General features: G+C 37.7%; 2 protein-coding genes across 10 annotated transcripts; one reads left to right on the forward strand and one right to left on the reverse strand.

The window, feature by feature from the left end:
• Positions 1–137: 137 nt before the first annotated feature.
• On the reverse strand, positions 138–11,004 carry LOC307009134 (angiopoietin-related protein 7). Of its 7 annotated transcripts, none has more exons than XM_079632630.1 (7): positions 10,652–11,004; positions 7,547–8,130; positions 3,804–4,038; positions 3,501–3,638; positions 3,224–3,406; positions 1,834–2,029; positions 138–1,738 (listed from the first exon to the last, which is right to left on the reverse strand). In XM_079632630.1, the coding sequence occupies exons 2-7, from the start codon at positions 7,943–7,945 to the stop codon at positions 1,648–1,650; spliced, it is 1,242 nt and encodes a 413-aa protein (XP_079488756.1). In that variant the 5' UTR covers positions 7,946–8,130; positions 10,652–11,004; the 3' UTR covers positions 138–1,647. The 7 variants fall into 7 exon arrangements, with proteins under 7 accessions (XP_079488756.1, XP_079488753.1, XP_079488758.1 ...); XM_079632627.1 differs by having other exon boundaries at positions 3,190–3,406; positions 10,652–10,994; XM_079632632.1 differs by having other exon boundaries at positions 3,190–3,406; positions 7,547–7,744; positions 10,652–10,989.
• Positions 8,759–14,739, forward strand: pomca (proopiomelanocortin a). 3 transcript variants are annotated; one of them, XM_079632635.1, is made up of 4 exons: positions 9,490–9,598; positions 11,926–12,121; positions 12,348–12,478; positions 13,441–14,739. In XM_079632635.1, the coding sequence occupies exons 3-4, from the start codon at positions 12,350–12,352 to the stop codon at positions 13,963–13,965; spliced, it is 654 nt and encodes a 217-aa protein (XP_079488761.1). In that variant the 5' UTR covers positions 9,490–9,598; positions 11,926–12,121; positions 12,348–12,349; the 3' UTR covers positions 13,966–14,739. The 3 variants fall into 3 exon arrangements, with proteins under 3 accessions (XP_079488763.1, XP_079488761.1, XP_079488762.1); XM_079632636.1 differs by lacking the exon at positions 9,490–9,598 and adding an exon at positions 11,210–11,828 and having other exon boundaries at positions 13,441–14,257; XM_079632637.1 differs by lacking the exon at positions 11,926–12,121 and having other exon boundaries at positions 8,759–9,598; positions 13,441–14,342.
• The last annotated feature ends 1,355 nt before the right edge of the window (positions 14,740–16,094 follow it).

Below are 16,094 nucleotides of genomic sequence, written 5' to 3' on the forward strand. Positions count from 1 at the left end.
TCCAAGTCTGCGAGGACAGTTGTGATGGTCGGCATTGCTCTGTATTTTTTGGACTAGTATCAAAATTGATTTTGGAGTTCTACTAAAGAGGAAACCATTTTTTCACCTTGGAAAGGAAAAAGAGGAAATGAATTTCAAGTGAAACTGACCTCACGCAAGGAAACACTGGCTGCATCTAAATATTAGTATTGTAAATAGTATACTGAAAATATTAGTTTGTCCAAATTCACTTCATTCATTATAGAGTACTCAAAAAGTACCCGGATGACCTACTACTTCCAGCGGGATTCTGAAGTATGCAAACAATGGACACTTTACTATCGCATGAGGCCACGGAGAGGAGCTGTGAATGGCAGTGAAGTGACGTAACTGACACTGGTAGGTCACATGATAATGACAATATGGTGAATGCAGTACATCCAGATTACATTCATACTATATAGAACATACTTTTTTCGCAGTCGCAAAGTAATTACGTATTCAAAATAAGTACCTACTCAAGAGTATCTGATTTTGGACACAGCCACTCTTTCTCTCCCAAGTCTGTTTCCTTCCTTTAAACAAGGGACGGCATACATTTTTGACTTTAATGTGTCTCTTAATTTTGTCTCTCTTCTGAGACTTTGTAAGAACAAAATGGCCCTCAAACCCTCTTTTATTCCAGTGCCATGTTTCATTTGCTGATCTGTTCCACCCTTCCTGTTAGTGTGTGATAGGCAGAAAGAGTCTTTATGGATGGTGCAGATATGTTTATCTCATGGCAAAGAAGTCTGAAGAACACAGAAAGTCAGCCGTGTATATAATAAAGCAATACATTTGTCAAAAACTAAGACATTTTTATACATTCTCAAAGAAGTAACGAAATGTAAACAATGTTGTGAAATATACATTTAGGCATTAAAAGGATGCACATTTTGGGATTATTTGAACACCCGTTACCTCTACATTACACAGAATTATTGAGGCTTACACAGCAAACATATTTACATGTGCCATGTGTGATAGGATATCTATTAATAGAGCTTTCTCAAATGTTCTCATACTGTAAACCTCTGGGGCTGGTTGCGACCAAACCTCTTAAGATTCTGATCGAGAGTACCCTTACGATTATTAAACATAATATTTTTTTATTATTACAATTATTTTTTTAATTTCTTTTATTATAATGATTGAATTTATTTTATTTTTACATTGGAAAAATTAGATGAATGAATTAAAAAGGTTTTCTTAACTTAAGGGGTTTGTTTCAACTGGGCCCTAGTATCTTAAAAAGATTTCCTCTGAATATTTCTTTCCAACAAAGTAAATGTACAGTAACACCAATTAAAATATGAAAAGTATACCAATCTTATATTAATCTCTGAATTATTTCTAATTAATGATTATCCAAATAAATTTTTTGTGCAAGTTAAAAAATGAATGATAATCTAATACATATTGTTTAATAAGATTATCAGACATGATTATACAGAATGAGAAATGTTGATATTTTATCTTGGATATTCAGTTGGGACTTTCCATGAACCACAGTTTACATACAGAGAACCAATGATGTCACAACAGTGTTGTTTTACGCAGGCCTAAAGCGGTGTTATGGAGAGAGGCGGGGCTTGTATATCCGTGGGCGGATCATCATGCTCACCTTCTTCAAGGAGTAGTAATCTGAGTCCTTCCATGAGTACCACACAATCCCATCAGGCCCCAGAAGATTCTTCCCTTTGGCAGAGTAACGCCCCCCCTGGTGGTCAAGATAAACACAGGACACAGTTAAGATGGTTGAGCTCATATTTTACATCATGGAATGATTTAATTTCTCCTTCATTTGTATACGACCTTATAATACACTCCATTGAGGTTGGCAAAAAAGCACTGATGGTACCACCAGCCTCCGTGAGATATCTCGGCACAGATGTCACCTGTGTCTGGAGTGCTGAAGCTTTGCTTGTCATGGTACCAACCGAACGAGTCCTCGACTGTCCCACTGAATCCTGATACATGGAGACGGTAGTGGTTGTCCTCGTTCTCAATCCTGCCAAAGCAAGAAAGATATTTTTGCTTGAGTTGTTTACATAAATGCATCTCATTGTCACCCCCCGTATTGTCAAAGCATCTGTAAAGAGCTTATTTTCTTGTAAGAACACTTAAAAAATATGATGCATAAATTATTAGAATTTAGTATTAATATTTTGTATTTTTATATTTTAACTTTGAAATATTTAATATAATGCGAAATTACTATTGTTTTACAATGATTTCAAATATTGTATTACATTCAATTAATATTATTGTAGTATGGAAGTTTGTTTTCGTCACAGAATTGAAAATAAAAATGGTAATTAAGGTCATTTTGTCTTGAAATTGCGAGTTTATATCTCATTATTCTAAAAAAACAAAACTTCCATATTGCAAGATATAAACTCGCAAATTGGGAGAATTGTGAATATACAATATATACTCTAAATTGTGAGACATACACTTGGAATTGCTTGGAAAAAAGTCACAACAGAGAGAATTATGTAAACTCTGATTTGCAAGAAATAACGTCTGAACTGCACGATATAAACTCGCAATTGGGAGAAAAACATCAGAATTGCGAGTTTATATCTTGCAATTCTGCCCTTTTCTCTGAATTGTGAGCTATAAACTTAGAACTGTGAAACCTCACAATTCTGACTTTTTTCTCATGTTTTACACTCATCAAAATAAGTTAAGCAATTTTCAACTTTTATATATATATATATTATACAAGATTCAACTAATTTTTTAAGTCAGTTTAATTTAAGTTGAAATTACTTAAACATCTAAGCTGATTGTACTTAGGCAGCAACCTTTTTTACAGTGAGAATGGCAAGTTATTAAAAAAAAAGCAAGAATTGTGAGATAAAAAGTTGTAATTACCTTGTTTAAAAACTCATTATAAAGTTATAAACTTGGAATTGATGGTTATAAAGTCTGAATTGTGAGATATAAACTTGCAATTGCGGGATAAAAAGTCGCAATTTTTTTTTCTTCCTTAGCAGAAACAAGCTTCCATATTACTAATATTATTATTAATTGTAATTTGTTTCTCATTTAAATCTATTATTAAAACTTAATATTATTAAAATATGATTCAATTATTTTATCAACTAAAATAAAAAAGTAAGTGTTCTTAGTTGAAATATTCAGACCATCTTTCCATATGTTTACCAGAAGTTCTGGTACAGTGCGTGTTTGTGCTTGCCATTCCAGTCCTCGAGTTCAATGCGGAGGGAATACTCTCCCTGGCTGGAGATGTCATGGATGTGGTCATTTCCCAGCCAGAATTCTGCATGCAGATCTCCGAAGCCATCCCTGTATTCTGTCCATTTGCGGTTAAAATTGACCTTTCCATCCTGCCGACGTTGAAACATGGTCCATCCACCTCCTGGTCCAAAGAATGATTCTTTAATCTCAAATAACAGCCTCTAAATGCTCATAATTTAACCTGTCAATGAACACTTTATTAGAGAAATGCAAACCTTGAGTCTCCATATCACAATAAACGTCGACTGGAGTCGATCCCAATGAGGGGACAACAGTAAAAATCCCAGACCGGTGGACTCCATTGTAGTACAGTGATGCACAGTCAATTGGACAGTTTCTTACATGCTGAACCTCTGAGGAAACAAATACTTAATCAAATCAAGCTATTGTTACAAATGTCCAAATATTTCAGTACTGAGTTCTGAGATGCCAGTGACTTTAAATATAGCATTTTAACTTTCTATGACTTTCTCAAAATGTTACTTCCCTGTAAGCTCTTCAGTACCTAGATTGCTGACCTGGGTGAAGGGTATCTTGGGCGCTGAGAAGCGGGCTTGTGCGGATGATATTGATCATACAGCCAGGATTGCGCCTCACGCGCTCAACTATCATAGTGAGGTTGCGAATCTGTGTTTGCATGTCATAGATGAGTGATCCGTGGATGTGCAGCAGAGCATTGGCCTCTTCGTAGATCTGCTGCAGCGTGTGAAAGCGGTTCTCTAAAGACGAGTTTATTCCATACTTCTCCTCGCTCTGCCAGCACAGAGAAATAACATTCAGCGATTCAAAGCACAAAGTTCAAATGGGAAAACAAATGATGTTTTATTAACAAGGTTCGGGAGGAACACGTTCTAATGATCAAGCAATCAAGTAACTCCAACCAGCTGTCATCAATCAGTAATCAACAGATCCACTCAATCAGCATGAGTAAAGCCTATAAATATTCACAGTCAACTCACCCTTATTCCTCGACAGTTTTCAGCATCCCTCCACCACCCCATCTCCTCACACTTGCATGGCTATCTTCCTAACCAGAGACGGGGGGAGTACTCTGGGTTCGGGCCCAATTTCCGAGCTCGGAGCCCTCCCCCCGGACAGCACGCCAAATACGCATAAACCTTTACTCTCTGATCATTCGTAAGTGTGAACTCGTGAAATGGAAAGCTAACACAGATACAGTGTAAGATTAATCTGGTAACATTGTCCATTCAGCGAAAATGATCAAAAAATGCTGCATTAATTCATTAAGGCAAATCTCTGAATCATGATTTGATTGACTTGTTGGCTCAGTAAAAGGTAAATGGGAAAACACTTTTTTTGAGTCAATAACCTGAGAAAGATCTGATGGTCTTAATTGTAAAAAGTGAAATGTATTAATTGTGGTTGGAAGAGTAAGAGCGCAAGCATTCCGTTTAAACAATACTTGAGTAAAAGACCCAAATTACCCACAATACTTGAAAATAGCAGAAGAACAACTAGTAGCTTCTTTATTTAAAATGTATTTTAACATTGTCAACCTGAGAATGATGAAAGAAAATAGGCCATTTCCTCTTCAGTATAAAGGCCAAACAAACTTCTGTTATTGCATTGCAACGTAAAGCTGTTTTAAGAGGCTCTAGACAATTGATATCAACGAGAAACTACATTAACAACAATAAATTCATATACAATTAACTGCTTGCACAATATTTCTGTTGTACAAGAATGAAAAGCATTGTTGGCAATGTGCTCACTACTGATCATGTGTCTATTGGACAGGTTCCAGCACTAATCCAGTAATTGATCAGGGTTAAGAAGGCATTAGTACAGAAACAGTGCACTACCAAAACATTTGTCTCTGCACAATACGGAGGTGTAGTACAGCTGTTAACGTGTGATATACTTTGCTTAGCAAATAAACAATGAAAAAGACTTCATCTCAATTCGTAATAATCCCAGGTTGCTATGGACACACAGGTTTGTTTATGCATTAAACTCATGGCCATGAGGAAAGGATGTCGTTCCCTCGACATAGGATTTCGAGGCCACGACTTCAAAATGTCGTTATCCCGGCAAAATGATCTTATGGCCACATGGTAATGTGTTGTGGTCTCGACAAAGCTAAGTGAACCAAACATGTCACATCCCTTCAACATTTAAGGTTGCATTCCAATTAGTTTTTAGAAATACACCGGAGAACTTCCCTAAGCACTTCCCCTCGCCCGGGGGAATCTCTGTCACTATTTTGAAGTGAGTTACACTTTGTCAAGTGGTTGAGGGAAGTTTATGTGGATAGGCCCTCGTCTCCTCGATTTTGACCGTTGTTGCGAGTCTACTCTAATAAACACTTCAAGCAGCTCTATTGGTGCTTTCAAGTCATCTCGTAAATATCGTATTTACGAGTTGAGCGCACATGAATGCCACCACAATGTGGTACGAGTGGGAAGCTCTGGATTTTCTTTAATCCCTGATCTTTATGAGTTGGGGGCGTGTCACTGAGAAACATGGCGGAATACCACAATACTTAAAGGTATTTAGCAGTGATATTGTTAGACTTTTTTTTATTAAAAATATTTTAAAAAAACAAAGCACACCTGATGCACATTTCTTTGGTTTTCACTTTCTAGAACTAGAGTCTAAGAAACCTGCTCTATTTTGTGTAATTAATTAAGAGAAAGTACACCGCCATCTTACTCCGACGAAAGTGACTTGACAAATAAAAACAAATAAAAAACACGAGTTCCCACCTCGTAAGTACTTTTCCCAGGAGGACTTGAACGCACCATATATCCCACAATTCAACTTGATGGTGACGTCACAGCAGATCGCGTTTAACTGTAGTGTGATATATTGATTATTTTGAAAATGAATTGCATAGTGTATAATATATTACTTATGTTGAGATTTAATCGCATAATACTTGTAGCCACCTAATGTTTATACTATTTATATTTTTTTTTATTTGTTCTCCAACAGCTATTTTTGCAACAATACTATTTTTCTATATACCCTAATCATTTGTTAACAAACATGAATTCATTAGGCTCATTGTTTCTGCCTTAAATTAATAAATTGTTTAAATGAAATACATAACTTGGATACAGTCACCTCTGATAACAGATCACTCTAAATTGTAAAGCTGCTTTGAAACAATATGTATTGCTATACAACCCTAACCCTAATATATATTGTATACAAATAAATGTGAATTGAATTTGATATACCTATAGGACTTTATATATTTTCTCCAGCAACTGATATGCATGGTGCATAAAACAAATTCATTAGTAAAAAAGGGTTTAAATAATAAATCTGCCCGTAGTGAATTCCAAGTGATCAAGGGCTTAAGAGTGTTCCATTTAAACCTTATGCACCAATTCCACCAGTAGTGGGCACTCACATTCGAGTCCATGAGACGGAGGGAAGTCAGCGAGTGAAGGGCATACAAATTTGGAGTGGAACGCAGACAAAGTTTAACCTTTTATGCCCTTCCCTAACTAACTTCCATGAGTGCCTACTACTTGCAGGACCCTTGCAATGTTTTTAAATGAAACGCACTATGCCCTTGATAACTTGGAATCTGCTATGGACTTCCCTCATCCACTTGACGAAGTTGAACGCACTTCAAAATGGTGGTGAGGATTCCCCCAGGGGGAAGTGCTTAGGGAAGTTTGTGAGTGTACATCTAAAAGTGGAGTTAAACACAGCCCTAGAATGCTGTATCATACACAATAAAGCTGGAAAAGATGCGAGAACAACATTCAAACACATCCATCTAGCGCATGTTTACATAGAAAAACAACGGAAAACCAGTGCAGTGTAATGCAAAAACGTGTTTTGAGTGCACAACCCCTTAAGGTCTAGAGATGCGTTTAAAAGTTGAACTTCTTTAAACGTTAGCTCCTCCATTTTAGAACGGCGTGTCATGCGCGAGACTCTGCAAGAGATGCAAGCGCATCGGTCAAACACGTCCGTCTAGCATGCGAATACATAGAAAGACAATGGAAAAGTGCGCAGTGAAATGGAAAAATGCGTTGTGAGTAAACAGCCCCATAGGCTATAAAATCATTACATAACACGTAATAAACAGCAATATGTCCCAATATTTCTTTGGGTGTCATGATGTCCAAGAACCGAGAACTGTTTCAGAAATTCAGAAATCTCCGAAATTACACATTTGAACTTTTAAAATATAGGATGTCATAAGAAATATATCATGGAATGAGGAAGGTGCTTGACTCATAGAAACACACTTTACTTGCTAAGAGCTTGTAGCTCTTACCTGCAACTCCAGCACTTTGATGCGATGCCTGTGATTCCTCAGCTCCTCTTGAAGCTCTGAGATGGTCTCTTTCAGGTCCTGCATCTGCTGCTTGCGTTCCTCATTCTCACGCAGCCAGTAGGAGACCTCATCTGTACAGCGGAACATGTCGGGACACCGCTGTTCCTCCAGCTGGGGTAATGTGGCTATTAAACGACACTGTCCATTTGGCATCACTTCATTGCTGTATTCACCACACTGCATTAGGCCACTGCTAACTTGATGTGTGTTAGTCTGAGAAGTGTCTGTTTTAGGAAAGTCTGTGGATTTAGACTCTTCAACAGCACCTTTGGATTTGACAACAAGAAATCGGGCCCATGCTGCCCAGAGAAACAAAGTATACAGCAGAGACAACCTCATTCTGCAAAAGATTGAAGTTCTCCAGAAAAGTAAGGACTAGGGAGTGATATCCTCATCAGACCCTGAAACCTGTTTGGGTTCTCAGACTGGTAAAGCTTATTTCCTCATGGTTTAATGATGCCACTAGACCTCTCTGGAGATGATGGGAAGTAATTGAGATCCTAAACAGATTGTCACCCAGCATTCTGCGTAAAGAAATAATAGAATCAATGGGTAAATGGTGACACTCATTAAAAATATATAAAAATGCAATTCATAAATGTCTTGAATAGACTATATCTTTTCTTTGAATATGCTGGGAGGGGATGTTCGGTTCACTTAGATAGCCAGTGAATGGATTTAAAAGACTTTATAATAATAATTTGTTACGTAGCGCTTTTCTGGATACTCAAAGTGCTTTACATGGAAGGGGGAATCTCCTCAACCACTATCAGTGTGAAGCACTGGATGATGCGATGGCAGCCATATTGCGCCAGAACGCCCACCACGCACCAGCTTACTGGTGGAGAGGAGACAGTGATGAAGCCAATCAGTATGGGGATGTTTAGGAGGCCATGATGGACAGAGGCCAAGGGGCAAATTTGGGATTTTTTATGACCACAGAGACTCAGGACCTCGGTTTAACGTCTCATCCGATCCGAATGGAGGAAGGATCCTCACGGATGAGATGTACTGTAGGCATATATAGTGAGCCGTGAGCATTATATTGCACCAATTGCTAATAATTTCTTAATTACCCGCCTTTTCTTAATTAAATAGGGGTGTGACGACGATATTCAGGCCACATTTACACATAGCCGGGTATTTAGAGAAACGAATATTTCCCCCCCTCCGTTTTCAATAATAACATCGTGCACACAACCCGCATAAATACGCCGTCGAGCGCCTTTATAACTATGCCAAACCTATGGGCGGCAGTGTAGGGAGAAGGATAAAGCCATGCAAGCCAATCAGAATCCTCAGAATCGACAAGAGAGAACCTAAAACCCCGTTTCTCCCAGTTGACACACAACACATAACCGGCGTTTTCAGAAATCTCCACTTTGGCCGGAGTTTTTAGAAATAATCGTTTTCTGGGATAAAAACGGCGTTTTCGTGTAAATGACAGGCCAAAACGCAGAGAAATATCTGCGTTTTCCCATCGTGTAAACGGGGCTGAACCGAACAACCGGGATACACCACCCACGGTATATCACGCTACTCTCATGCTCTCATGGCGCCCGCCCCCTGCTGCCCGCCCAGCCCTGGCCCGTTGAGGGTGACCTCACTTTACCTTGTCATAAAACTAATTTTTCCTCTTTGAGATTTGATTAAATAGTAGCCTAATAAGGGATGTAACAGTAGCCTACACAAATTTGTCACGTGAATTTTCGTGTGTCTTGTGTAGGCTACAATACGAATAGGCCTACAGCGTTGCATAACCAACATCGCAATTAGCTCCGCGTTTTGTCACTTTCGATAAGAAACAAAGTGTCATTTTTCAATTTATGTCCATTTTATCACGAAATTCAAACAATAAATGCCGCTGTGACGCTCTTTAGTGTGGCGTGAGATAGGCCTATGTGCCTCAGTTTTTAAGCAACAGCACGCGCGGCGGCGCGGACCACGAGTGAACGCAATCTCTTCCTGATAAACATGACTAAACAACTGAAGGTAGGCTATGTTGAATGATACAGTAGCCTACAACTTACTTACGTATTAGGCCTATATCTCGTGTAATCGCTCAATCAGGGTTTCAACGGCGAAAAGACATACTTGTAAACAATATCCAACGTAGCATTACATGTAGCCTACCTCAGGCAAGTCAGTGTCCAGTGTCCACAGCTAAGTGAGCTAAAGAAATTAACTCTTTTGCTAAATATATGCACTATATTCGTTATATTTTACTTAACCTGTTAGTGATGTCTTTATCCTTAAGAAACTCTTAATTGTAACTAAATTAATTTAAAATCAGAAACAGAATTTGTTCAGTAAACTGTTTAAGAAAAAAGCAATTTTAAGTTAAGTTTTGTCGAAAATTGGGTTAGGTTAGGTTGTAAAACATGCGTGGTGCAATTAATAATAATAATAATAATAGTAAATGTATACGTGTTATATGAAAATATGGAAAAGTATTTTTATCAGTGAAGAATAGTTTTCTATAAACATTGATGATTCCTGAACATTTATAAATTATGTGAAGTTTGTAACAGTATTTTTGTAGAAGTACAAATATAAGCTAGATGTAATATCTTGACTTTAGAGCCAAGTGGTTATGTGCGTGCTAATATATAGTCTATTCACTTAATAATGAAATGTCAGTGATTCTACATTCATATTTGATAATGGTACCGGGCCTAGTGTGTACAGTTGTGTAGCCCAGCAGTCTTTAAGAACTGGTTAAACAATAATATTAACATCATTTATCTTCTGTTGTTTCAAAATTCTTATTTAAAGATTATTTCATGCCTATCTCCATATTTATTGACTCATATTGTAGACCAAGTCTTAATTCATCAAACATTTTGCCCTCAAAGTGCATTGAAAGATCATTAGATGTACAACATGTCCTTCAACATTACTGCATGATCATGTCACTGAGAACAGATGCAACTTTACAGATGCACACATCGTTCATGAGCATAATGCATCCTGAAATTCCAAAGGCTAAAATAAAATGGCAGCAAATGAAAAATAATCAAGTGAACAAATGAGATAAGCAGTTACCTTTCGCCAGACAGGCAAATCTCCTTGTAATTAGGAATGTGGCAAGAACGTATATGTCCCTTTCTCTCACTCACTGTTGGTAGGAAATGCTGTGCTGTGAAGTGTTACAATGGGCTGACAGACATCTTATCCTCTAAATCTTCTCTAATAGGATTACATTCACTGTGCAGTGTGGGTGAATATACAGCCTGTAAAATATATGCTTGGCGTTTTTACTTATTGTTAGGTTTACCTGGATGTTGGATTTTTTTTCCTAATTAAATATCTAACTAAACATCTATTCTAAAAATGTCTACAACTGTTATTTTGTCATGGGCATGACCACATTTTTTTTACCCTATTTATTATGTGTTCATTTGTTATTACAATAATTGGCATTTATCTGGAAAAAAAAATCTTTAATTTAACACTTGATTTATTTTATTATGTTAATAAAATAAATATAACAAAAAATAACAAATACAAGATTTAAATATAATATGAATATATAAAAACAATATATACACTGAAATTATAAACTGTAATTTGTTTAAAAATGTGTTTAATTTGTACTTTTTTTGCTTAAATTATTAAATTCTCCTTGGAATAGTTCCTGTCTCTCACTGAAAAGACATGTTTAGCATGCCTTATTTTCAAAGTGTGAGTCATATTTTTATTACTGTATATTATTTATATTTCGGATGGTAATGCATTTTTATAGCATCATTATAATCTTATTATTTTTATTTCATATTTTCTGCTTATATAAATTAGTTTTTTTATCTCCCTGAAGAGTTTGGCCCATATTTACTGTAATATTTGGCATAAATACAGCAATAAAACCACGCCTATATAATTCCATGATTTTATGTTTTGTATTTGTCTGCTCAACCTAATCTGCTACTGGCATTCGGTTAAATCAAAACATGTTTATGGTGAAATTATGAGCCTTTGTTCTGCTTGTATGCAAACTGTGAATAATCCAGATGGCTTCCTCGTTCAAATCCCTCATCTACCAATTCATTTCAACACAAGATTAGCACCTGTGTGCCCTTACACACCAAAAAACACATGCCGTATAATTGATTTGAAGTGCATTTGAACCTTTAATCACCAAAGTCATGTAAACTGACACGTATGCCCTTAAACTTAATGAAAAAGACCATAATGATTTGATAAGCCAGACATCAGAATGAAGGTATCGTCCTAATCCTGCACTCATTCACAACTGACTTTTAACTGTTGACTGACAATCTTTGATGGATTACTCATCTGTACCGTGGATGATGCGCCAGGGTTTCCAACCTGCACCACCCATTAAAAGTGACAGAGTTTGGTGTCCTTGAGGATTTGACGCACAGATAGCTTATAAAAGACGACTAGACGAGGATCTCAGACATCAGAGACAAGCAAACGCGCACATAACCAGACAGATCAGAGAATCTCAGGAGAGAAGAACTTTAGTTCGGTGGATTTCTTTCAGCACAACAGGTGGGTAAAAAAATCATGCAGTGAGATTCAGTTCACTTTTAAACATTTTTGATTGGTTTGGTTTTTGCACTTCTGATAATTCATTGTTTATTTTTTGACTATAAAGTGTTATTTCACAGACATTCTGTTCACATTGTCCTTTTAATTCTGGTGTGCAATGAAATGAATCCTTTCGTTCATATGTATTTGTGAGTACTGCTGTGCTATTAATATTGTGTTCTATCAGACATGGTGAGGATGTTGTGTCCTGCTTGGCTCTTGGCTCTGGCTGTACTGTGTGCGGGCGGCTGTGAAGTTCGAGCTCAGTGTTGGGAAAACACTCGATGCAGAGACCTCAACACTGAGGAGAGCATCTTGGTGAGTTACAATATTCCTTGCACGACTGCTTTTCAGTTCACTAATTCAAATTGTGTCGTAGATACTTATTGATTATTAGTGGTGCTTGCTAAGGCAAATATTACCATTGCTAACACTTAGAATTAGGAATTTGATCAAATCACAACTCTATTTTTAGGCTTGCTGAAAAGAGGTGTGTTTTATTGATTGATCAGGCTAATGATTTTTACCTAGCAAAAGATAACAGCAATACACTCCAAACACCCTACACTAGATCTGTTCTATACCTTTATATTGACCATTTTATAAATAATGGTAACACCAAATAACACACATTTTCTGTGTATTATTTTCAGCTATAATGTGTACCCTATTTTTAATGGCCCCGTCATTATTCAAATACCCATGTAAATTTGTTTGGTCAACCAGCAGCTGTCAATAGCATTAATGTGCATTCACACCATACGAGATTCCAACTTGTAAAAAGCGTTCACATCCTCATAGAACTCGTAATTACAGCTTGTAAACTGGGATTTTTCGGAGAGCTCCTATTTGTACCACCTAACCTCTGCAGATTTATTTTGCCATTGATAGTATTGCCATAGAAAGCATCATTCCCAGTCCGAGGATGTGAACAGCTTTGAGTACATAATGTATTGCCATATTGAAATGACAGTAATTATGACATGGTGTGAATGCAGCATTATATCTACAGTATGTTGACATTGGTAAAAAAAAGAAAAGTACAATTGGTTTAACATTTAAATAGCTTCTCTGATTGTTTTTTTTGTATTTTACATTTGCTGAAAAAGGCATGAAATGTTTTAATAAAATAACTGTTTTGAAAGCTGGTTGTGTGCTGGATTTTTATTTTTACCATAAAATTATTTAAAAAAAAACATACCACTTGCATTTTCTTTGGAAAATGTCAAATTTATGACATTATTTTTTAAATGTAAAGTACTTCTTTATCTCTTTCTAAGAAATGCATACAGCTATGCAAGTCTGATCTGACAGATGAAACCCCCGTCTACCCCGGAGAAAGCCATTTGCAGCCTCCCGAGCTGGAGCAAAACGAGGTCCTCGCAGCCCTGTCCCCAGTTGCCCTCGCACCTGAGCAAATGGACCCAGAGTCCAGCCCTCGGCACGAGCACAAGCGCTCTTACTCCATGGAGCACTTCCGCTGGGGGAAGCCGGTGGGTCGCAAGCGCCGGCCCATCAAGGTGTACACGAACGGCGTGGAGGAGGAATCCGCTGAGACTCTCCCGGCTGAGATGAGGCGCGAGCTGGAAACCAACGAGGTCGACTATCCACAGGAGGAGAACGCTTTAAATCAGCAGGAGAAGAAGGACGGCTCCTACAAAATGAGCCATTTCCGCTGGAGCGGCCCGCCTGCTAGCAAACGCTACGGAGGCTTCATGAAGTCCTGGGACGAGCGCAGTCAGAAACCCCTTCTCACACTCTTCAAAAACGTCATAAACAAAGAGCACCAGAGGAAGGACCAGTGAAGGAATTTTAATGGGACGGGTGGAGAGGAGTTAATGAGAGGGTCTTATCATGCATAGTCAAACAAAAGAGGGTGGGTGATGATGTTACCAATAGCACTTAATTCTTGATGCTTTAGAGTTTATTCACATTGTATTCAACAATAAATCCTGAATTCTGTACATAGAAATGCTGTGGTGATTAAATACTGGTTTAGAAGCTAAAGGAACAGCAATTTTAGATTATTTATTGAAATGTAATATACTGTAAATTTTGAAAATGTCCCATAAAATGATTGTTTCAAGCAGAAAAGAACAAAACGGTTCATTTCTGAGAAACAAACACACACCAAAACATTCAGCAGTATGTGCAGTTGCCAATAAAGCTATACACACAGGTCAGACTTTGAATTCATAAAATTAGTCTTTAATTGATATTCTTATTATTCACACCACATATGTAGGCAAACATTCACAGAACACAGTTCTGAAGTCATATCCGTTTGCAGTGATAGTATCTAAACACAGGTTGACTAATTACGATCCACAGTGTTGTAATGATCTCACTGATTAAAAATGTAAATGAAAAAAAGGTAAAAGCACAGACAAAACACCCAGTGCATGCAGCAGCTGACAAGGAAAGACTAAACTTTGATATTTGATTTCATACATGCAAAATCACCTCACATGTAAGCAGTCTAGAACATTCCATCAGTTGAACATCATAGCCATATTGACAGAAGATAAAACCCACTAGTTGTTTTTATGCTGGTAAATAAATTCAAGGCATTACCAAAATAAATAAATAAAATTAATAATACATCAACCTAAAAATGACATCAAGAACAAAAAAAAAACTGATTTTACGACAAGAAAACTTGGTAAAATTTAGTGGAACCGGAACAATATGACATGACTACACAACACCATAAAATTTTAGACAACACGTCAAGATGAAATTTCGCACAACGAAGTATATTCGGCATACACCACATTTACACAGTGAGCTTTTAAAGTGCTGCGATTAAGTCTGAGAGAAAACAATCTTGACATACGTAACCCCTCCGGTTCTACTAAATAGCGCAGCCTCTAGCTTCATTCACTAGTGTGCCTCTTGAGACCAGGGGAGTGAGATTTACTCGCACAGCTTTTACTAGCTAGTCTCCGTTACACCGTACCCCTAAACGTCAGTCCCATCCGGGTCACGGCACCAGTGTAACTGGTCCTACTCACAGCGCTCTGAGCGGGATTCACCTGCATGGGAAGTGGGCACGCTAACAAGGATCCTAAAGACCGCAGCCTCCAGCGTCAGTCGCTAGTGCGCCTCTTGAAGCCAGGGGAGTGAGTTTTACTCTCACTGCTCTGACTAGCTGGCCTCCGTTACACAAAAACCTGAAATTATTCATTCATTTTTGCAAAAAGAAAGTACAAGCGACAAATGAAACGCATATCATGGCAAAAAAGGGAGATAACTCATCCCTTTAGATCCATTAGGGACATTCGCATTAAAAGTGTGGTCACGTTAGCGAAACTCCAGCAAATTTGTGAGCAAATTAGGTCCATTGTCAATACTGGACTGTATGTAGTGATGTATGAAGTGCCGCTTACTCAGTGGTCACTTCCAAACCAAACAGCTTTACTTTGGTAAACCCGGCGAATTCGTGTTAAATGTTCAACAAACTTGAATTAGTTGTGTAATCCGTATGTTTGCGTCACGTCACGTGTCCTGTTGACATGAGTGCATTTCACTGTATAAAGGTAAATGTGTCTGCAGCCTTGGGCCTGTTTCACAGACAGGGTTTAAGATTGAGCCAGGATTAGGCCTTAGATAAATTAGGACATTTAAGTAGCTTTTATAAACGTGCCTTAGAAAAAACAACATTACTGGTGTGCATCTTGAGACAAATCAATGGCACTGAATTTTTTTAATATCAGTTCAAGTTGCTTTGTGTTAAAACAGCTCAAACTTGCATTTTAGTCTGGGAGTAGGTTGAAGCCTTGTCTGTAAAACCTGGGGCTTAACTTCTAAACACCAATACGTTGCATTTACCAACATAAAGCTGCTTGTTTGGAAGTGACCTCTGAGTTAAACAATGACCTGTGATAACATTTACCGTTGCTCGGCAAAACCAGTCATTCCAATAAGAATCTGC

The sequence above is a fragment of the Phoxinus phoxinus genome, assembly GCF_949152265.1.
Source record: "Phoxinus phoxinus genome assembly, chromosome: 13".
NCBI lineage: Eukaryota > Metazoa > Chordata > Actinopteri > Cypriniformes > Leuciscidae > Phoxinus > Phoxinus phoxinus.

Bases quoted from the DNA above. Each gene is read 5' to 3' on its own strand.
- LOC307009134 (XM_079632627.1), bottom strand. From the start codon at position 7,945: ATGAGGTTGTCTCTGCTGTATACTTTGTTTCTCTGGGCAGCATGGGCC. The intron at 3,407-3,500 runs GTTTGCATTTCT...TCTTTGGACCAG, and splicing joins TTGTGATATGGAGACTCAAG to GAGGTGGATGGACCATGTTT. The intron at 1,739-1,833 runs GTCGTATACAAA...CTTGACCACCAG, and splicing joins TCAATGGAGTGTATTATAAG to GGGGGGCGTTACTCTGCCAA.
- pomca (XM_079632637.1), top strand. From the start codon at position 12,350: ATGGTGAGGATGTTGTGTCCTGCTTGGCTCTTGGCTCTGGCTGTACTG. The intron at 12,479-13,440 runs GTGAGTTACAAT...TCTCTTTCTAAG, and splicing joins ACACTGAGGAGAGCATCTTG to AAATGCATACAGCTATGCAA.